The 23,025-nt window shown below is 33.0% G+C and overlaps 1 protein-coding gene across 1 annotated transcript; it reads right to left on the bottom strand.

The window, feature by feature from the left end:
• Positions 1-595: 595 nt before the first annotated feature.
• Positions 596-17,991, bottom strand: LOC107360284 (uncharacterized). Its single transcript, XM_015926911.3, has 2 exons — positions 16,996-17,991; positions 596-1,466 (listed from the first exon to the last, which is right to left on the bottom strand). The coding sequence occupies exons 1-2, from the start codon at positions 17,271-17,273 to the stop codon at positions 1,322-1,324; spliced, it is 423 nt and encodes a 140-aa protein (XP_015782397.1). The 5' UTR covers positions 17,274-17,991; the 3' UTR covers positions 596-1,321.
• Between the last annotated feature and the right edge of the window lie 5,034 nt (positions 17,992-23,025).

Below are 23,025 nucleotides of genomic sequence, written 5' to 3'. Positions count from 1 at the left end.
AAATATCATGCAAGAAAAAAAAGACTGTTTTTCTTTGACTTTTTTCTTGTTTGCATTTTTTAGTAATTCAATTGAATATCAAGAGAGAAAGAGAAAGAAGGAAACTGAAACTCTGAATAAAAAGCGGGAGAAAACTTGAGTCGAAAGGTTAAAAAGATCAATTCTGGTGGAAGAAGAAACGAATTCATCTTTTCTTTATACCTTTTATTGGAAAAGGTAACCCAATTTAAAAAGATTAACTTACCAATAATTTTCCTCTTTTTTTTGTTAAATCAATTTGAAATCTATCAACTTTAACCAAGTCAACTAACAACCAATCAATAATGCAAATAATCAATGAACATTTTTTCGCTTCTTTTATCAACATTTAACTCCTATTAACATGATTAACTCGACATTATTTTCATTGTTCAATGTTCACTGAAATATGAAACTTTTACCTTTTACATTGGATTAAAGGAGAGAAGCGAACTTGACCCAAAAAAAGATAATTCAGATAAAGGTAACACTAATCAATTAACCTTATTAACCTCAATCAATTGAATCAAGGTAAGTACAGAGAAAATGAAGAGCGAAAAAAAGGAAACATTAAAAATGGGCAACAATTTAGCGCTTTATTTCAATTTTGATATCGACTGAGAATCATGATAACACTGACAAGCAACAATTGTTGTTGTTTGCGGTAAAGTTGATTGAACACTTTCTTCTCTCCCTGGTTTCCATGGTAAATGTTCAACTTGTATTTATTGGGAAAACTTTTTTTTTTCCAAGTCAATATTATCGAGTTTTCACTCTCTTTACCTTTCCTCTGTTCATTGTATATGTTGCCTTCCTAATGATGATGATAATAATGATAATACTGGTAACAGTAATGATAATATAATGATAACAGGTAAATGGTTCTTCGATGAATGATCGATTAGCTTTGGACTTTGGATTGATTTTTCTGCTTCTCTTTTTGGGTCCAAAATTTTCTTTCAATTTTTTTTTGTTGCATTTTGTTTTTACCTTTTTTTATTAACATTAAGTTTCTTGCTTCACATGAAATGGTTGAAATGATCAATGATTGTGTCGATGATTGTGATGATGGTCATGATGATGATGGGACAAGTTTACACTTATTAGTTTAATGGATGGTTGATTGAAAAAATGTTAGAATTATTACTTTTCTTTATTTACTCAACTAATTTTGCTTTTCATTTTTGGATTCACATTTTGTTTTTTGTTTCAAATAATTTACTTGGCTTCATCTCAATATGAGTTAACACACACTAATTGGGATTAAATGAGAGTTGGTAGAGTGTGTTGTTGACCGGCTCTGTTAGTCTCGAGAGTCGGCCGTTGTTTTCAGTGAAGCGTAATTGTCTGGATTGGCTTCATTGGTCAGTCCGTATTTGTCCAGAATGGATTTTGATCGAATAAAGTTTATCCAGTTTAACCAGGGTTCATCTGTGTAATCAGATAATCTGGTAAAGAGAAGGAAATGTTTCAAATTAATATTTTCATTCTGGATAAAAGGTCAATTTAAGGAGAAACCTTGTCTTGGGTTAATTTAATTTTCATGTTAAATTCATTGATTGCTTCAACTTTGCTTTTTGATTAAATTTCAAGAATGGCTGTTGTTGCGGATAAACGGTTTGTTGCTTTTGAGTTAAGTTAACAATTATCTTTAATTGAGATTGGTTTGTTTTTCTGTTGGACTGTTAAGGGCCAGGTAAAGGCCAAGGAGAGCAATTAAAAGTGGTTCCATTTTATTTTTGGGTGAAGAAAGGAAATTAATGGAAGGAAAGAGAAGAGGTGAAAATACAGGTGAAACTAGAGAATAACATGATAAATAATGGACTATTGAATTTGTTGATTAATATTTAATCAACTTTTCCATCCAAGCTCTTTTCGTCCTCTCATTATTAAATGATTGCCCGAATCGATTTTTGCTTAACCTTTTTTGTTTACTCTGTTACTCTAATCTAAACGTTATCCATTCAACAGATATCTCCAATAGATGGCACTTCATCAATGGTAAAAAATGGTTTTAAACCATTTGTGCTGACATCTATTGAGAATAAACATCAACACTCATTGGGTTTTCAAGCATTTCATTGACAAGAGATGGCACTGTTTTCAGTCAACTGTTCTTTCATATTCAACACTCTCGTCTAATGATGGTCATCAAGCCTGGCCATTCACCGGGATACAAGCTGGCTTTAGCGACCCAATTGCTAATCTTAATGGAAGCTATAAGAAAACTAAGGTCAAAGTTATTCCCAAAAAAACAGAATGCTTCAAAATGTATAAATTTTCTGTCACTCGTTAAATAACTAATAGATGGCGACTATGAAATTTCTCTGTAAATTATTACGTCAATCGATGAATCCTTTCAACTCACTTTTTAATTTAATTATTCAGAATTAGTTGATGCATTAACATTTAAAAGCCTCGAGGGCTCAATAGGACTTCAATTAGTTGTGGATGGATGCCCAGGAAAGGGCAAGAGTCACTTAACCATATTTTAATGAATAACTTTTGAACTACAGTCAAACCTCTCAAAATGAGACTCTCTTAAATTGAGACGTTACTAAGCAACAAAGACGCTGCACCGCTAATTAAAATATGAATAAACTAAAAATTAATTAAAAATTACAAATTTAATGACCGATTATGACGAAAAAAGATTTCCAAAGACTAAGAATTTATCATTAGTTTAATAACAACTTTAATCGAATCATTTTATGAACATTTCTCGAAGTCCAAATCTATTTTCAGAGTTGATTCTTTGAAAATAGCCCCTAAAGCTATCCCCACGAAGTCTCATTTTGAGAGGTTTGACTGTAATAGCGATATTGAAAAATGGTTTTGTTAATTGTTATTGTCGGATATATTTGATAATATGCACGTAGTATGCAAGCAGTGCCCGTCAGTTGAAGAAAGCTCAAAAATAGTTCTTAAATGAAAATATCATAAATGACCGCTTTTCACACTTACGTTTTACGGTCATGTTTGCTGAAGTTTTTTAATTTTCGTAGCACTTTACCACGCACTTTAAGTATTAATATTATTATATGTATTACTGTAAGTATTATTAATAGCTTAATATCTTCACTTTTAATAAAATAGTTTTTTTCATGAAAATGCATGACCTTTATTCCAAAATTCCTGTAAATTAGGTAAAAACTGATCCGAATACTTGATAAAAAAAAGTTCTAGATATAGTGCAAAGTGACTTTCGCACACAGCAATTAGCAGCTTTATTCCCGCATATACCTTCGCAATTAATTGGCCGATTATCATTGTTTATATAATAAAAGCATTGAATTACTTAAATATTAAGCTTTTTCCCCTCACTTATCACAAAGGATTATAAGATCCTTAAACGCTCTACAGCTTCGCAAGTAGTATGCCTCGAGGTTTATTTTCATCTCTGTTTTCATGGCGTTCCTCAGATCTCAGATATCCACGGTTTTAGGGAAAACACCAGAACCTAAATAATCGACATAAAAAACCCCATAAACCAGCGATTCTAAACCCATAAGAGAGCTTTTGATGACCTTCGCCGTTATTTCTTGGCAAATATTCTGAATTTTTTACAGCGCTTCTCGATGACTTTAGACAAGTTCTCGAAATGTTTAGACAAAATCTTAAGCAATATGTAAAACCAGTAACTCTTCTCAAATGTTCTCACAGTTCTCAGAATATTTGTCTAAAGTCATTGAGAAACGCTATTTTTTGCTATGCTCATATCCCAAACAGAATCACCTCAGGAATCGTTCGTCACACGGATTAAACCCTTCGAACAACATGCTCAATCGAATGATGCCTCTCATTAAATCGGCGTTCCCTTCCCTTGTTAGTCCTCATCAATTTGCCTAGTAAGCTTTGAGTTACAATGAAGATTTACTCAATCCTACCATTGCTACTAATGCCTTGACAGAACTCCTCAACTCCCTGAACAATCTGCAAGAAATTCATAAACTACTTATTTGTGGTAAAATAATTACACCACAGGTTAACTGAGCAAATAATTGAGTTTTCATCATAATTGTTGTTTACATTGGTTCCAATTATGGTAATTAAAACATTAATAATGAGACTAAATTCATCATCTCATGGAAATCAATGAATCAAAAGTCAAAATGATTGCATTAATAATATAAACCAGATGAAATTACTTTTCTCACCTTTAATCATAAAGTTAAATAAACATTTTCCCATATCGACTGTGAAAGTTTTCAAACAAATAAGTCTCAGTAAATTGAATGAAGTTGAGCAAAACTTTGACTCAATCATTTTTACCTGATTGAACAACAAAATGTCAAAAGGTACAAAAACATTGTTTTCAAATTGATTACTTATTTATGTGAAAAGTACAAAAACTGATAATAAATGAACAGATCATCCATAAATTATTCAAAAACATTTTCTCAATTCATGTTAATACTTGCAACAAAAGTGAAACAAAATTGAATCAAGAGTCAAGATTAATGCACAATTTGAATCTTATTTCAATGAAAACTTAAGAGTCAAAAATTGAAATGAAACAGCAGATCAATAATTGATTGAAATTAGACTATTTACAATTTAAATTAACATTTTGTTTTCCAATCATCATGTGAATATCAAATGAAAATCCAAATCAGTTCAGAATCAACATTCAATAATTTAAAATAATTTACAGTTGAACCTTTTCCCATCTTAATTAGTTGATTAATTGAAACTTGAAACTTCATTCATGAATGATTCTTTCAGGCAACATTACAAGTTTCAACAAATGTTAACAAAGTGAGCAACTTTCATCTCAACCTTCAATAAGATTAGTCAACATTTGTTTCGCCAGAAAATTTAAATCGAACAAAATTTTGCTATTTTTATGCTTAAAGTGAAACGATTTCATGTAAATTACATCTTTCATTACCAACAGATTTTCAACAGCTACAAATGTTAATAATATTACTAATAAATAACAGAAAATCGGTAAAAATGTAATCTATTAAAAATTCAATCAAAACAGTTCTTTATCCTTCCATTTAGCACTCCAATCAACAGTATAAATTCAATTGTAACTCGAAATCATTATTGATTTGATCAAAATAAATGTATTTATGAACATTAATACATTAATTCTGATTGCATCGACAAAATTTCATACATAGAAACAGTTCAATCAATTGAAGTTGGAGCTATCATTAAATTGAATTTTGTTCTCTTATCAATCCCTCATTACTCGTCCAAGCTCTGTGTTCAATAACTAAGGTTTTTAACAATGAAATTGAATATTCCCTTCAACGGCTCCTTGAGATTAATTTATCATGATCTTTATAGCGGAAGAGATCAAGATCAATCTGCACTTGATACCATGAAAACCTTAGGATTAATTACACTTGGAAAAGTACCGATTGAATGGATTAGTGGTGACCCCGATCAGAATGACTCTTGTCATTCATCCATTTGTTCAACACCTTTTCTTCAGTCAATTCAATCTGGCCTAAATGATGCTTCATTTCCTGGTGAGACGATGGAACATTTTTCATTGATTCCAGAAAACATGAGTTTCAGTTCAATGATGTTCACTGAAGACTGTGGTTTTGTAAACCTTTACACTGAAACTGCAGTTAAGTCAAAATATTCCGGAATCTTGACCAGCTTTCAAATAATCCACCTCAATGTTTACATTTTAATCAGTTTCTTGATCACGCTCGGAGTTTACATTCATTTAGTTCGTGAGAAAAGTTTACCTTGGCCTTTCAAAGGCATAACAAAAAAGCTGATTGATGGTCAGTTTGGGTTCATAGTTTTGGCCATTTGTTATTTTGGCGTCTTTTATGTCTTCTTATTATTATGCTCTTCATTTACGACCAACTATTCAAGTCAATCTCGAGATGAACCTTTGGTTTATTTGGATGATCTCAACAAGTCAACTCAACCTGTAAATGCATTTCATGATTTGTACTGTGCTCTTAAGATGGCGGATAATTCACTTTTGCCAAGTCGCATTGATACAATTGATGTTCAAAAATTTTTTAGCTACATTTATGACCATTTATTCGATGATAGAATTGTCTTTATTGATTCGGTAAATACAATAAATGGTTACATGAGAATATTTTGCAACTTTATGATTAACGTCAAGAAAACTGATGAATTTTATATTCATGTTGGTCGTCAGCGTTATTTCAACACTTTACGGTTACTGACTTATCACAAGTATATCGAGAAAAGCAAGAAACTGTTTATACAACGGGCAACCTATTCTTGCGTTGAGATGGGCTTTTGTCTTGACGGAATTGATCGGGCACTCGAAGCGGTTTTTGAGAAAAGAAGCAAATTATATAAAACTTGTGCTCAATGCAAACGCTACGAACAAATTAAAAGCTACCCAATGGCATATCATCCGATTGCATTCATCACAATTAAAGATTTACTCTATCTTTTTGTTCTTCTCGTTAGTCTTTCAAGTTTTGTTTTAATTATCGAATTGGTCCGCTCATCAAATCGGGATTAACCAGCCAAAGAAAAGAAACAATTTCTTCATTACTATTCTCCCGGAAGATGGCATAATGTCAATGAAATCAAGACTTTTTTGTTGAGAAAGCGGTTGACGTCGTTACTCCAATATGTTACTTGGAGTAACGATGCATTCCACTGCCATATTCAAATCACTCGGAAACTCGCATACTTTTTGACTAATCCAGCAATGATTTCCGAGTCTTTCAATGCTATAATGTATCGTTCGTTGAATTGAATGTACAAGTTCTTGATAAATAGTAAAATTAAAAGCTAAAAGTGTCTTATTTTTCAGTTTTGATTTCTTGTTTATGTGAAAAGCACAACAGTTGATAATAAATGAACATATTAATATAATATAATATATATAATATCATCAATAAATGATCCAAGAGTCAAGACTAATGCACAAGAAGAATCTTATTTCAATGAAAACACAAGAGTCAAAAATTGAAATGAAACTACAGATTACAATTTAAATTAACATTTTGTTTTCCAATCATCATGTGAATATCAAATGAAAATCCAAATCAGTTCAGAATCAACATTCAATAATTTAAAATAATTTACAGTTGAACCTTTTTCCATCTTAATTAGTTGATTAATTGAAACTTGAAACTTCATTCATGAATGGTTCTTTCATCTCAATCTCGCGTCAAAGTTTGCTTTTAAAATGCCTTTTCTGAGTCCAAATAAGTATCGTGATTAACTTTGCTGCTCAATTTCGAGGTAAACATTTGCACTGCTCTTCCTTCCTGAAAGTAAACTCATTTTCAGATCTATTTCTTTCTGAATCTTTCATTATTCTTGTCCCTGAAACTATCAGAGTTTCATCTTTCCTTTTGTTCTGAGCAATGACAATGTTTCTGTTGCAATCAACAATTTACTTGAAAAGTGAAAAGAAATGGTTTTTCTTAGCGGGAAATTTCCTCCAACAAATGAATACAATGAAATATTACTTTTTATTTTCATGCTTGTGCACTTTGAAATACTAAATATAAATAGTATTAAGATGAATAATTTTGCTTTTCAATTTTTTTTGTCTTTTTTCATCAATTTCAACCTTTTCAAAATCACTTTTAACTCCTGTAGATGAACAATAATTAGTCAACGTTTGTTTCGCCAGAAAATTTAAATTGAACAAAATTTTGCCATTTTTGTGCTTAAATTTCATGTATTAGGGAAACCCAAAAGTCTTTGCGTTTTTTTGATGCATCTTTTAATTGAAATCATTTTCAAAGTTACATTTATTTTCAAACAATGTATTCACCATCTGATTCGATGACTTTTTGCCATCTTATTGGTAGTTGTTCAAGTCCCTCACGATAGAAGGTCACTGTTTTCGAGTCGATGAATCTTGAGATGTCATTTTTGAGGTCATCTAATGAATCGAATTTTTTGTTTCGAAAATAATTGTCCATTGAATGAAAAAGATGGTAGTCCGAAGGAGCGAGATCCGGAGAATACGATGGGTGTGGTAGCACGTCCCACTTTAGGTCCAATAATTTTTTTTGACGAGTTTAGCGACATGAGGTAGAGCGTTATCATGTAAATATACGACTTTTTCTCTGTTGACCATACTTGGCCTCAAAGATAGAAGATATTTGTTTACCTGTTCTAGCTGACCACTGTACCGTTCAGCATTAATCGTTTGACCAGGCTGTAATATTTCTTGGTACACAATACCGAAGCCAGACCACCAAATACACAAAAGAGCCTTGTCACCATGAACCGATGGCTTTGGAACAGTATAATCATGAATTCCTTTCTCAAGCCACATAATTTTACGACTAGTATTGTCATACTGAATCCATTTTTCATCACTAGTGACCAAACATGGTATAAAGTTGGCCTCTTTGAGTCTTGACAACGGTGAAAGGCAAATCGAGACTCTGACTTGCTTCTAGCTATCAGTCAATTCATGAGGGATCCATTGAGGAAGCTTGAATGACTTACCAATGTTGTGTAGATGTCTTCTAATGGTCTCTTTACCACAATTGAACATCAAACTAAGATCCTGACAGGTCAAATCCGGATTTTCGTCAACAACTTTTTTGAGGTCACTTTCCGAAATCTTCGACGGTCTTCCCGATTATTCTCACCTAATGATTGATTAACTTTTTGATGACAATCTTCGACTTTTGTCCCTAAATTAAACTCGTAAAGTAGGACTCCGCGAATAACAATCTGAGGAACTTCCATTCTTACTACAATAAATCAAAAACTGAATTTGGTTTTGCAAAATTGATTTGTTTTTCCTATTCTTCATTTAGTTAGCTTTCGAATGATATATGATATGTTTATCATCAGATGCCAATTCTTAATAATTAATTAGTAACAATAAACCTGTGAGAAAACGCAAAGACTTTTGGGTTTCCCTAATAAATCACATTTTTCATTGGCAACAGATTTTCATTTAAAATGGTCGAGCTTCACATTATTTTCAATTTTACTTGGAAACTCATCAGATTCTCCTTGCAAGCATGGTCAACAAGAATCGAAATGATGATTCAGCATTCAAGAATCCAAGTAACGATCGAATATCTAAATACAAAATCAAGTGAATAGCTCGCGATTTTAATTACATTTCGACTTGCAATTGCTTTTGCGGGGCAACAAAGTTAATCAGAAAATCGTCTTGTCTGATAAACTCGATCTTGTGTTTTAGAGCGATTAGTTGGTTAGTCATAGCGTGCTAGCTTAGCATCAGCTAACCAAATGGTGAAAACCTACTCGTTTTTAGGTTCGAAATCGATATCAATCTATTAATATAAGGAGGATATCAAGGTTGATACCGCTGGTATATCTATTGTATTTCTTCCTCCAAAATAACGCTTGTTTTAATGAGTGACGACTCGAAAGCCATCAGAATGAACTAAAAAATTCTTCACTAGTTCACTTCTGGTTCTGAGCAGTACCATAGTGTTAATTATAGCTACAAATGACGTCGTTACAAATGATAATAATGTTGCTAAAGAAAATCGGTAAAAATGTAATCTATTAAAAATTCAATCAAAACAGTTCTTTATCCTACCATTTATCAATCTAATCAACAGTTTAAATTCAATTAAAACTCGGAGTCATTATTAATGAGTTTTTAATTATTCAAGAATACAATTATAATTGTTTCTATTGGAAAATGAAGAGCTAATCGTTTCATTTATGAACGATTGCGACATTTTTTTGATAAAAACAACAAAATCCTAAATAGAAACAGTTCAATCAATATAAATTGAAGTCTAGCATTCGATTGAGTTTTGGCCTCACATCAATCACTCATTACTCGTCCAAGTTCAGTGTTCAATAACAAAGGTGTTTAACGATGAAATTGAATATTCCCTTCAACGGCTCCTTGAGATTTATCTATCATGATTTTTATAGCGGAAGTGATCGAAATCAATTTGCGATTGATACCATGAAAACCTTGGCATCAATTACGCTTGGAAAAGTACCGATTGAATGGATTAGTGGTGAACGCGATCAGAATGACTCTTGTCATTCGTCCATTTGTTCAACATCTTTTCTTCAGTCAATTCAATCTGGCCTCGTTGATGCTTCATTTCCTGGTGAGACGATGGAACATTTTTCATTGATTCCAGAAAACATGAGTTTCAGTTCAATGATGTATCCTGATGATTGTGGTTTTATCAACCTTTACACTGAAACTGCAGTTAAATCAAAATATCCCGGCATCTTGAACAGCTTTCAAATAATCCACCTCAATGTTTACGTCTTGATTGGTTTCTTGATCACGCTCGGAGTTTACATTTATTTAGTTCGAGAGAAAAGTTTACCTGGGCCTTTCAAAGGCACAACAAAAAAGCTGGTTGATGGTCAGTTTGGGTTCATAGTTTTGGCCATTTGTTATTTTGCCCTCTATTACGTCTACGAATTATTATGCTCTTCATTTACGACTAACTATTCGATTCAATCTCGAGACGAACCCTTGGTTTACTTGGATGATCTCAACAAGTCAACTCAAACTGTAACTGTAATTCATGATCTGTACTGTGCTCTTAAGATGGCGGATAATTCACTCTTGTCAAGTCGTATTAATACAGTTGATCTTCAACAATTTTTAAGCTATATTTCTGATCATTTATTCGATGATAGAATTGTCTTTATTGATTCGGCAAATACAATGAATAATTACATAAGAATATTTTGCAACTTTATGATCAACTTGAAGAAAACTGATGAATTTTATATTCATGTTGGTGATCAGCGTTATTTCTACACTTTACGGCTACTGGTTTATCACAAGTTCATCGAGAAAAGCAAGGAACTGTTCCTGCAACGGGCAACGTATTCTTGCGTTGAGATGGGCTTTTGTATAGACGCAATTGATCGGGCAGTCATAGTGGTTTTTGAGAAAAGAAACAAATTTTATAAAACTTGCGCTCAGTGCAAACGCTACGAACAAATTGAAAGTTATCCAGTGGCATTTCATCCGATTGCATTCATCACGATTAAAGATTTACTCTATCTTTTTGTTCTTCTCGTGATTCTTTCGGGTTTCGTTTTAATTGTCGAATTAATCCTCTCGTCTAAGCGCGATAAACCAGTCAAAGAAAAGAAACAATTTCTTCATCACTCTTATAACGGAAGATGGCATAATATCAGTGATATCAAGACGTTTTTGTTGAGAAAGCGGTTTACGGTTGGTTATCCAATATATTACTAGAAGTAGCGGTGATTTCCAACATTTATTCAAATCATTTAGCAACTCATATACTTTTTGACGAATCCAGCAGTAATGTCCGAGTCTTTAAATGGTATAATTGTCAACAGTTCGTTGAATTGAATGTACAAAAAGTTCTTGATGAATATTAAAATGCAAAGTCCTTCTCTTATTTGAGTCTCGCACTAATTACTTGAGCACTTTTAAATGTCTTAACGAACTGCAACATTGAAGATAAAGTTATTCGATGTTACGGTAGACTCTACTTTCAGATCTTGTGATCTGTTTAACATTTGTTTCGCCAGAAAATTTAAATCGATCAAAATGTTGCTTTTTTGTGCTTAAAGCGAAGCAATTTCATCTATTAATAAATCACATTTTTCAACACCAAAAGTTTATCATTGCAGAAACTCGTTTTAAAATGGCCAAACTTCACATTGTTTTCAGTTTCATTTCTACTTGGAAACTCGTCAGATTCTCCTTGCAACATGGCCAAACAAGAATCAAAATGATGATTGAAAATTCAAGAATCTAAGTAACCGAATATTTAAATACAGAATCAAGCGAAAAGCTCGAACTTTACTATATTTTAACTTGCAATTGCTTTTGTGGTGCAGCAAAGTTAATCAGAAATCATCTTTTCCGATGAACTCAATCTTGTGTATTACAAATACAGGGCTATTCAGCTACTTAGTATGATGTTGAACGCCAATAACTTTGCAACCATACATGCTATTGGCCTAGGAATCGAATATATTGAGTTTGGGAGACATTCATTTTTTATGTTTCAAGGTCAAGGTCATTCAAGGTCATTTTTCGGAAATCGTTCCTATGCCCTTTAGAGGTCATTTGAAGGTCATAACTGCTTTTTCAAGGTCAAAAAATTCATTTCCAAAAGTTTCGAATCGTTTTACTGAAGGTTTTAATCAGAAAAAGCGCTTCAAACAATTTTTCTCTCGCTCAAAAGTAAAACAGAGCTCCGTTTGCTTTACCCAGTCAGCACCGCGAGGAGGTGGAGTTGTCTTGCTGACCTTTGGGCAGTTTTTTTAACCCGGTTGCCCTTGCCTACCGGGGTTCTCACTTCACTCCGTACTGAAAAGCTGCTTCGGGAGTGAAGTGATGAGTTCTCAGTCTGCAAAATGGGATCAGCTGTAATCTTTGTGGAGTTTCAGTTGTCGTCCTTCCAATGCAATGCAAGCCTGACAACGGAACTCCACAGATTTACAAGCTTTTGCGATTTCTGATTGTTCCAAAGAATGGAACTGATCAAAAATCACAGCTTTCAACTGATCCATCGTACGAGGATCTTGCGCAAAAACTTTGTCTTTCAAACGACCCCAGAGATAAAAGTCGCATACAGTGAGATCCGGAGACCGTGCAGGCCACTCCCAAGTACCACGTCGACCCAACCACTCTTCAAATGTTTCGTCAAGCAGACTCCGGACATTCACTGCATAATGGGGTGCTGCTCCATCTTGCTGAAAGATGAAGTAGCTTTCCCAGTCTTCTCTTATCTCTGCAAGCTTAGGAAAGACAAAAGTTCGCAACATCTGCTCGTACGAATCTCCTTTGACAGACCGAGAATAAAAATAAGGCCCGATTCTCCCTCCTGCCCAGACTCCACACCAAACCATGACTCTCTCACAGCCTAAATTATCAGCCTCGAAAGAACGATTTGGATTAGATGAATCCCAGTACACACAATTGTGTCTGTTGACAGTTTGTGCGAGACTGAAAATTGCTTCATCTGTCCAAATTATTCTTTCGAGCAAACTGGAGTCTGAGCTTACCCTATCCAAAACCATATCGCACCATTCCGTCCGACGATCAAAATCATCTTCATTGAGCTTATGAAGCAATTTGAGGCGATAAGGTTTCAGCTTCAGGTCCTTCCTAAGAATTCGCCAAGCTGTGCTTTGAGAAGCATTGATTAGTAGCGCTAACCGAACGGAAGTGAGAGAACGTCCCTCTGAAGAGGCTTGTGCTGTCAAAGCTCGAGCCTGTTCGATTTTCTCTGTAACTCTGACAGTTTTCTCTCTCTTCCGTTGGTACTCCACCGACCCATACTTCTGAAAAATTTTTTCAATGTTATGCATTGTTGTGGGGTGGACCTTCACGAACCTGTTGCCCCAAACACGCTTCAAAGCCGCAGTTGTTCGAGCGGGAGAGCGTCCATTGAGCAAAAACTGGTAAAAAATGTCCGTTTTTTGTTGACGATTGAATTTCTGTCTTGGACTCATGTTGAAAAATTTGTGTTTGCTTTAATAATGATAATGAAATGATAATGAGATGAATCGATAGAAATTTTATTTTAACTGATGAATGCGACACGAATGTTTAAAGCGCTTTTTCTGATTAAAACCTTCAGTAAAACGATTCGAAACTTTTGGAAATGAATTTTTTGACCTTGAAAAAGCAGTTATGACCTTCAAATGACCTCTAAAGGGCATAGGAACGATTTCCGAAAAATGACCTTGAATGACCTTGACCTTGAAACATAAAAAATGAATGTCTCCCAAACTCACTATATTCGATTCCTAGGCCAATAGCATGTATGGTTGCAAAGTTATTGGCGTTCAACATCATACTAAGTAGCTGAATAGCCCTGTATATTATTAGTTGCATCTGCTGTCTTAACTTGGTGAAAACCTACCAGTTTTGAGGTTCGCAATATTATAGATCGATTTATTGTATCGCAATAGTTTAGTATGGTTAGACGTCTACACAAAATTATTAGAAGAAACTAATAGAAGAATATTTCCATCTACTATTAATAAATAACCCTTGTTAACAAGCCATTAGGATACTTAAAATGAAATAAAAAACTGTTCACTGTTTCACTCTTCGCGAGTTCTGGAGCAGTACCATAATTTTAATAATAGCTACAAATGACGTGGTTAAAAATGATAATAATATTGCTAAATAACAGAAAATCGGTAAAAATGAAGTCTATTGAACATTCAATCAAAACAGTTCTTTATCCTTCCATTTAGCGATCGAATCAACAGTTTAAATTCAATTGAAACTCGAAATCATTATTGATCAATTTTTAATTATTAGAGAGTAAAATTATAATTGTTTTTATTGATAAATGAAGAGCTAATCGTTTCATTTATTAACATTGAGACATTATTTTAGATAGCATCAACAAAATGCCAAGCATAGAAACAGTTTGATGGAAATTAAAGTCTACCATTCAATTGAGTTTTGGCCTCTTATCAATCACTCATAGTTTTTCTTCGTGTTAGCTCAGTATTCTATAACTGCGGTGTTCAACAATGAAATTCAATATTCCCTACAACCACTCCTTGAGATTAATTTATCATAATCTTTATAGCGGAATAGATGAAGATCAAACTGGAATTGATACCATAAAAGCCTTAGGATCAATCACGTTTGGAAAAGTACCGATTGAATGGATTAGGGGTGACCCCGATCAGAATGACTCTTGTCATTCGTCCATTTGTTCAACATCTTTTCTTCAGTCAATTCAATCTGGCCTCAATGATGCTTCATTCCCCGGTGAGGCGATGGAACATTTTACATTGATTCCAGAAAACATGAGTTTCAGTTCAATGATGTACACTGACAACTGTGGTTTCGTCAACCTTTACACTGACATGGCAGTCAAATCAAAGTATTCCGGAATCTTGACCAGTTTCCAAGTAATCCACCTCAATGTTTACATTTTAATCGGTTTCTTGATCACCCTCGGAGTTTACATTTATTTAGTTCGCCAGAAAAGTTTACCTTGGCCTTTCAAGGGTATAACAAAACAGCTAATTGATGGACAATTTGGGTTCATAGTTGTGGCTATTTGTTATTTTGCCGTCTATTACGTCTACGAATTATTATGCTCTTCATTTACGACCAACTATTCGAGTCAATCTCGAGATAAACCTTTAGTTTATTTGGACGATCTCAACAAGTCAACTCAATCTGTAACTGCCATTCATAATCTGTACTGTGCTCTCAAGATGACGGATAATTTACTTTTGTCAAGTCGTATTAATACAGTTGAGGTTGGCGAATTTTTTAGATACATTTATGATCATTTATTCGATGATAGAATCGTCTTTTTTGATTCGGTAAACACAATTAAGGGATACATAAGAATATTTTGCAACTTTATGATCAACGTCAAAAAAACTGACAACTTTTATATTCATGTTGGTGATCAGCGTTATTTCAATACTATACGGCTACTGACTTATCACAAGTTCATCGAGAAAAGCAAGAAGATGTTTCTGCAGCGGGCAACGTATTCTTGCGTTGAGATGGGCTTTTGTCTTGACGGGATCGATCGCGCAATCAGAACGGTCCTTGAGAAAGGAAGCAGATTATATAAAACTTGTGCTCAGTGCAAACGCTACGAACAGATTGAAAGCTATCCAATGGCATATCATCCGATTGCATTCGTGACGATTGAAGATTTACTTTATCTTTTTTTTTCTCCTCGTGAGTCTTTCGGTTTTCGTTTTGATTATCGAATTAATACGCGTATCTTTTCGAGGTAAACCTGCCAAAGAAAAGAAACCATTTCTTCATCACTCTTCGGACATTCAATGGAATAATATCAGCGAAATCAAGACGTTTTTATTGAAAAAGCGGTTGAATGACGGTTATCCAATATATTACTTAAAGTAATGATGATTTCCAATTCTTTTTTCATTCCGAAATTGTATAGTTGTACAACAAGTTCTTGATGAATATTAAAATTTAAATGCAACAGTGATCAAACTTCAAAATAGATTATCATACAGTACTAATGATTTACTATTCGAATCGTAAGGATGTTAAATGTCGAGTAATTTGATTACATACACAACAAATGAAATATGGGAAAACTTTGAAGTGCAATGCATTAACAGCAATGTAAATTTATCGAGAAAACTTTTCGATAATTATACGAAAAGCGCGAAAAATGTGCTGATCAAATCACTTTTCAATAACGATCTTCGACCAGTTCTTACTTTGACAAAACTGCTCAACAAAACAGTAGCAACTGCGGCATATTGCCATAATCGTTTCAAAAAGCATGTTTTTGTGTTTTTCCGATTTCTTTTCAAATACCTTTCTGCTCGCTGATCAAAGTAAAGCTTTTGTTTTATTCGAGAAATCCTTTTGGCGTAACTAACGTCAGTTTAAACTTTTATCTCTATTTAAATGCATAAAATATTATGTTTGTTGTATTCTAACCAACATTTTTGCAGCATTTTTCGAATTCTTGATAGACTTTTCAATTTGATTGTTGCAGAAAAAGTTTCTTCATTAATATTGGCATAAAATTTTTACATGAAAATGAATCACTGATGAGCCTCATGGCTTCCAAATCAAATGATCATGAAATTTGACTTAAGGGAGAAATCATTGGTTCGCGCTGTTTGACAGCATTTATTCACTGAATATATCAAAATTTGGCATTTCTTTACAATCATTCAAAGCTTCAAAGCTTTAGTAATGAATATTTGCTTCAACAAAACCATGAAACTACCCAAAGAGATTTTAAAGGTCTTTTCAGAGGACATGCTTCTGCATATTATTGTTCACAAAATTTGAAGCAAATAGGTGAAGAGACAACATCTCAATGGATCGACTCTCATCCTTTAAAGAACCAAAAGGCTAAACTAATCGAATCGGGCTTATTTATCGATTATTTTTGAAGGCGATGAACGATTTAAAATCTTTGAATGTTGGTTAGCGTGCTAGTTTGTTAGTAAAAACCTTGTTGGAAAAGTTTACTTAACATTGCACAGTTTGATTAACGATTTTTGTCTCTGTTTTGAAACTTTTAAATATCAACAAACTTTACTTACTCGTCTGATCTTTTTACATTGAACAAAGTATAACCACATTGACAACCACCAACTGAACCAGCAAAACCAGTTCGTCGACAGAAAAGATCGCAATCTAACCGTCGCTCGGGAAAGGCTGACCTCTTCATTAAAGGAACCATTTTGTTTGTCATTGATTTGGTCGATAAACTGGTTAAACGCGATTTTTCGGTGCAAACACAATGATCCAGTATAAAGAGGAGACACGCCACAAGGATAACATTGTGCTGAGCCAATGGAAATAATTTTAAGGAAAACATTTTTCTCTTCGTTCTACAAATGTCTTTACAAGTTTACCTTTTTCACGGTAAAATGTGGAAGCAAGAGTAAACTGAGCAGAATGGTAACTTTTTTCAAGTTAAACTTGAGCCAAAACTTGGTCAAAACAGACGCAACAGTTTGTTCAATCTTAAGATGAAATGAAATGGGGAAAATCAGCAAACCAGCGAAGCAAAATTTTTTTTCTTCGTGTTGATGAAGAAGATGATATTGATGGATATTATAAATGAATAATGTTGATTTTATAGGTGAAAAGGACAAACTGATTGCAAATGAAGAACGTAAAATGAAAAATTCAGCTTATTCCAATATTTTGATTCCAATAGTGAACAAGGAAACAGTGAATAGTGAAGAAAAGGATGAATTTTTTAAAAAAATTTCATCAAATGTCGAGAAGATTTTAAATTGTCTTATGAACTTCACTGGTAAATTTCAAGTTTACACCAAGAAATGAAGATCGAGTAAAAGAAAAGTTTCTTGTATTCGCAATTGGACAAGTTGCGCCTTTCAATTGAAGACAAGATTTGCTTTAAACTTTGAACTTGCAACACAACTCTTGCAATGGTTTTATTATGATTTATTTGATAATTTGGTTTTACTTTGGTTTTTTATATTATTTGGTTGTTTCTCGTTCCCTCTTGGTTTCAGTCTAATGACGATGTTTACAGGTTTTAACCTTAACGATTCTGTCAACATACAAATAACAATTGATGAACATTACGCTTACCTGCTGAGGATCTGTCTTGCTTCCCCTTTCTCACTCGAACCTTTCGCCTTCTCTCTTTACTCCATCATCGTCTCATTATCATCATCAACTGGGAGTTTCTATTACAGTATTCATTTCTTGATTTTCTCATCATTCAAGCTTCATGTTTTTTGTTACTTGCTTTCATCATCATCCTCACAATTCTGATCATCATCACGATTCGAGTTGGCGAATAGAACTTTTTGTTCTTCAACTTTTTTTTCTGTTATTACACCAACTGCTCAAAATTTTGTTTCCTTTTTATTCACAACAGAATTTCAAAGTTGAAACTGAAAATTTTACAGAAGATTTCGAGCAGGAAGATTGATTTGAAAACTAAATTTTCACTAAGTTCAACCTTATTGACTTGTTCAATTGAAACCAATGGCCGATTGAAATGTCAATGTAAAAGAAGGCAAAATTAACGAGAAAAATTGACTCTTCAATAGCAGAGTATAAAATTAGCAGTTAATACAGTTGCGAGAATGATTGCGCCTTGAATCGAGAGGAAACATTCAAGACAAAATTTCCATGAAATGTCCAGATTTTTTCTTCTCTTCTCTTTTCAACACAAAATGTAATGTAAAATAATTAGTTTGGTAATAATATTATACTTTATCAAGTTGAACACGAACAGAAGGGAACAAAGTTCAGACTTGAGTCCATATCCAGCCTTGTGAAGCCTATTTAATCATTTCAACTCAACCCACGAAGCTCAACCTTTAGCTTAAAGGTTATCCTTATGGTGTCTAAATGCCTCGTAATAAATGTGAACTGAAATCAAATGATGTTGTTGTTGGCAGAAAATGCTTGTTTAGCAAATGGTTCAATTTAAAGTCCCCTTTATACCATCATCATCAATTCAAGATCATTCAACATCAAATTTCAATTCTCACAATGAAATTTTAATCAATTCAATGAGGATAAATTGTACCTTCATTATCAATCATAAATGTTTTTTCGTCCAAATAGTCCTTTTGCAATAAGAAAAACTTTATTTTCGGTTCAACAAAATCAATCAATTGCAACAATTAAACTTGAAAAAAGATGTTATTTTTCCTAACATTTTCATCTCGTCGACTGAAATTGATGAAAATCGATGAATGAAATGTTCAGTTTATTCATTTTTTTCATTTTTTATTCTTTAGTTTTTTCCATTTTTGCCAAAAATTTAAATTATTAAATGTTGCATCAAATGAATTGAAAAATATCTTAATTAGACAATTTGTATTCTCGTCTCATCAATTATTGCACAGTTTTGTTCAATTAAATGTCATTGAAAACAATCAATGACTCTTGACAATCGACCTTTTGTTCAACCTTTTGTTTCATTTTGTCAACTCAACTGTAATTTCAATTTTTACCTTCAATTAATTGAATATTGAATAGTTTATTAATATGTTAACAGGGAATGATTTGTTTTGGTAAACTTTTCTTATCCGTTCTTTTTGTTGGAGACTTTTCGTTACTTTTTGTTTTCGATGAATAATTAAAGATTGGAAAGGATTTTGATTGAAATTAATTGAATATTGAAGCAACTTTTTTTTTTCCTGCCGAACAGAATCTTGAAATCTTTTTTGTACTTGCTGAGTGAACTTCTGACTCTTCTTGATTAATTGATTGATTCTGATGAGTATGCAATGACGCATCAACTTTGATTCTGAAATTTTCAACTCATCAGATTAACTGACAAAGATTGGGCTTTTATTGAAAAATTGAATCTCATCATTATCCAACAATGCCATCTCTATGAGGTCAATCAAGTTGTAAGATGATTCTGAATTCATGTAAAGAGCTTCTTTATTTTTTCCGTCAATTCTCTCAACTCTTTCAATCAATGATATTGAGAGTTTGTGCTGATGAAAAACTTTTAAGATGATTTTGTAATTCAAGAATCCTCAGTAATATCATGCATAATTAGAATTTTCAAAGACTGGTAAAACGTAACCTTTTTAGGACAGTCCCTAAAGAGTTCTCGTTCTCGGTTAGTTGATAGTTTATACTGACTGAATTGATGTGGAAATGGTAAAAAAAAATATTTGCTTTAATGACTGAATACATTTCATGAATATCAATATTTATTTCGTGAAAAAGGGCGAAAGTTTAGAAAACTTATGCAGTTGTTTTTCGCACCTCAACATTTCATCCAAACAGCAAATTAAAATTTTGAAATTTAAAGCTTTACAAGGATTCAGCAATTTGATTTTGAATTTTGTTTAAAGCAATTAGTAAGAGCCAGTTTTATTCGGGCATTCAGTTAAATTGAAATGGGACATAGAAATTATCAAACTGTGTGGAGGCAAAAAATTCACTATCAAAATACATGTACAATGGATGATGACTTTAATTTTTACTGAATGGACTATTACTTAACATGTTTAACCTGACTGAAGCATTTTCGGAACCGCAATGGGTTGTAAATGCACCAGGAACAACTTATTTAGCAAAACAAACTCTTTTCAACCCATATTTTGTTAAATAAACCAATTTTCTGGTTTAACTTGTCAAATAAAATGAAAGAGTATCGACAAAGGCATGAGTGTTTGTGTAAAGAGTTGACACTTAAGAGGTTTGTAAGGAACTAAAAACTGAGTCTATTTGTGTGCCTTTAAAATTCCTACGATTGATAGTTTTCGAAAAAATCGAGTTAGAGTTTGAAACTTCGATCGCCTACTGTTCGACTATGGAAGCAGATTTTCATCATAAAACTCATACTAAAGATATCACTTTTGATGGCAAACCAGAAAATGGTCTTATTTTGTAAAATTGAGTTTTCATTTTCTGTAAAACAGATCAAGTTGGATTTCTAGTTGAATCTGTCGCATTCTGTAATCGAAGGAGTTAGAGAGCTTAAACTTATTATTTATCCATAAAAATTGTTGTTGAATATCATGCATTGAATATTTTTATCAATTTAATAACAGTTCTTTTGATATTGAACATTGGCCTTAAAACTTTGAGCCTCGATATTTCGAGAACAGTAGCAATTACAGCCATCATTCTTTTACCAATTTAATCATTAACTGATTAATAATTGAATTCAATTTAATAACTCGCCACCAGTGCATTCTGGTTACGATGTTTGGGCTATAAATGTACAAGAAACAACTTATTTAGCAAAACAAGCTCTTCTCAATGCATTTCTTAGCAAATAAACCAATTTTCTGGTTTAACTCAAAAACCCAATGCAAAGAGTGCTGCGAAAAGCTCGAGCATTTGTATTAAGAGTTGTAACTTAAGGGGTTTGTAGCCACATAACAAGGTGAATCCATTATTGCTACTAAAAAGTGCATTCGATCGATAGTTTTCGAATAAATCGAACTTAAAGTTGAAACTTCGAACGCCATTTGTGCAGCTTTGGAAGCAGATTTTTCAACAAAACTTATTTTACTGAAGTAACTTTCATTAATAAACCAGAACATGATCTTATTTTGAGCCATAACATTTTCCATTTTTGTAAAACAGATCAATTTCGATTATTGGCTAAACCTGTCGCATTCCATGGCCGTAAGAGTTAGCAACCTGAAACTTATCATTTGTCCACAAAAATTGTTGTTTAACACCGTGGTTTAAATACTTTTTGCAGATTAGCAACAGTTCGCTTGATTTTGGCCATTTACCTTAAAAGTTTGAGCTTCGATATTTCGATAATGATGATACCTACAGTAACTATTCTTTCATAAATTTAGTCCATTACTAATCGATTACTCAATCCAATTTAATAACTTCCCATTCGTACATTTGGTTCAAGATTTTCGGGCTTTAAATGCCCGAGAAACAACTTATTAAACAAACAAAACTCATCTTAACACATTTCATAGCATAAAACCAATTTTCTGGTTAAACTCAAAAAACCAATGCAAAGATTGATGCGAAAAGCTCGAGCATTTGTATTAAAAGTTTCAACTTAAAGGGTTTAAAAGAACATAAAAAGGTGAGTTCAGCAGTGCTATTAAAAAGTGAACACGATCGATAGTTTTCGAATAAATCGAACTTAAAGTTGTAACTTCGATCACCATTTGTGCAGCTTTGGAAGCAGATTTTTCAACAAAACTTATTTTACTGATGAAACTTTTGGTGATCAACCAGAAAACGGTCTTATTTTGAGAAATAACATTTTCTGTTTCTGTAAAACAGATAAAGTGCGATTTCTGCTTAAACGTGTCGCATTCTGTGACCAGAAGAGTTAGCAACCTAAAATTTATCATTTGTCCACAAAAATTATCGGTTAACATCATGGTTTAAATACTTTCTGCAAATTAGAAACAGTTTTCTTGATACTGGCCATCAACCTTAAAAGTTTGAGCTTCAATATTTCGAGATTTATGGTACCTACAGTCATCATTCTTTCATAAATTTAATCCTGAACTGATTAATAACTAAATTCAATTTAATAACTTAGCATTCGTGCATTTGGTTCAAGATTTTCGGGCTTTAAATGCACAAGCAACAACGTATTCAACAAACAAAACTCGTCTTAACACATTTCTTAGCAAATAAACCAATTTTCTCAAAACAACAATGCAAAGAGTGCTGCGAAAAGCTTGAGCATTTGTATTAAGAGTTTAGACTTGCGAGGTTTGTAGGGACATAAAAAGATGAGTTCATTAGCGCTATTAAAAAGTGCAAACGATCGATAGTTTTCGAGTAAATCCAACTTAAAGTTGTGACTTCGAACGCCATTTGTGCAGCTTTGGAAGCAGATTTTTTAACAAAACTTATTTTGCTTCTGCAACTTTTGATGAAAAACCAGAAAATGGTCTTATTTTTAGAAATAGCATTTTCTATTTTTGTAAAACAGATCAAGTTCGATTTCTTGTTAAACGTGTCGCATTCTGTGACCAGAAGAGTTAGCAACCTGAAACTTATCATGAATCTATGAAAGTTGTTGGCTTACATTATGTATTAAATACTTTTTACGATTTACAGTCAGTTCGCTTGATTTTGGCCATTGGCCTTAAAACTTTGAGCCTCAATATTTCGAGAAT

This window comes from Tetranychus urticae, chromosome 2 (genome assembly GCF_039701765.1).
Source record: "Tetranychus urticae isolate SD_2017Ah chromosome 2, NJAU_TeUrti_SD_1.0, whole genome shotgun sequence".
NCBI classification, from domain to species: domain Eukaryota; kingdom Metazoa; phylum Arthropoda; class Arachnida; order Trombidiformes; family Tetranychidae; genus Tetranychus; species Tetranychus urticae.
This window is presented reverse-complemented; position numbering and strand designations above follow the sequence as displayed.

Bases quoted from the DNA above. Each gene is read 5' to 3' on its own strand.
- LOC107360284 (XM_015926911.3), bottom strand. From the start codon at position 17,273: ATGTTTTCCTTAAAATTATTTCCATTGGCTCAGCACAATGTTATCCTT. The intron at 1,467-16,995 runs GTAAGTAAAGTT...TCTCTTTACCAG, and splicing joins AATGTAAAAAGATCAGACGA to ATTATCTGATTACACAGATG.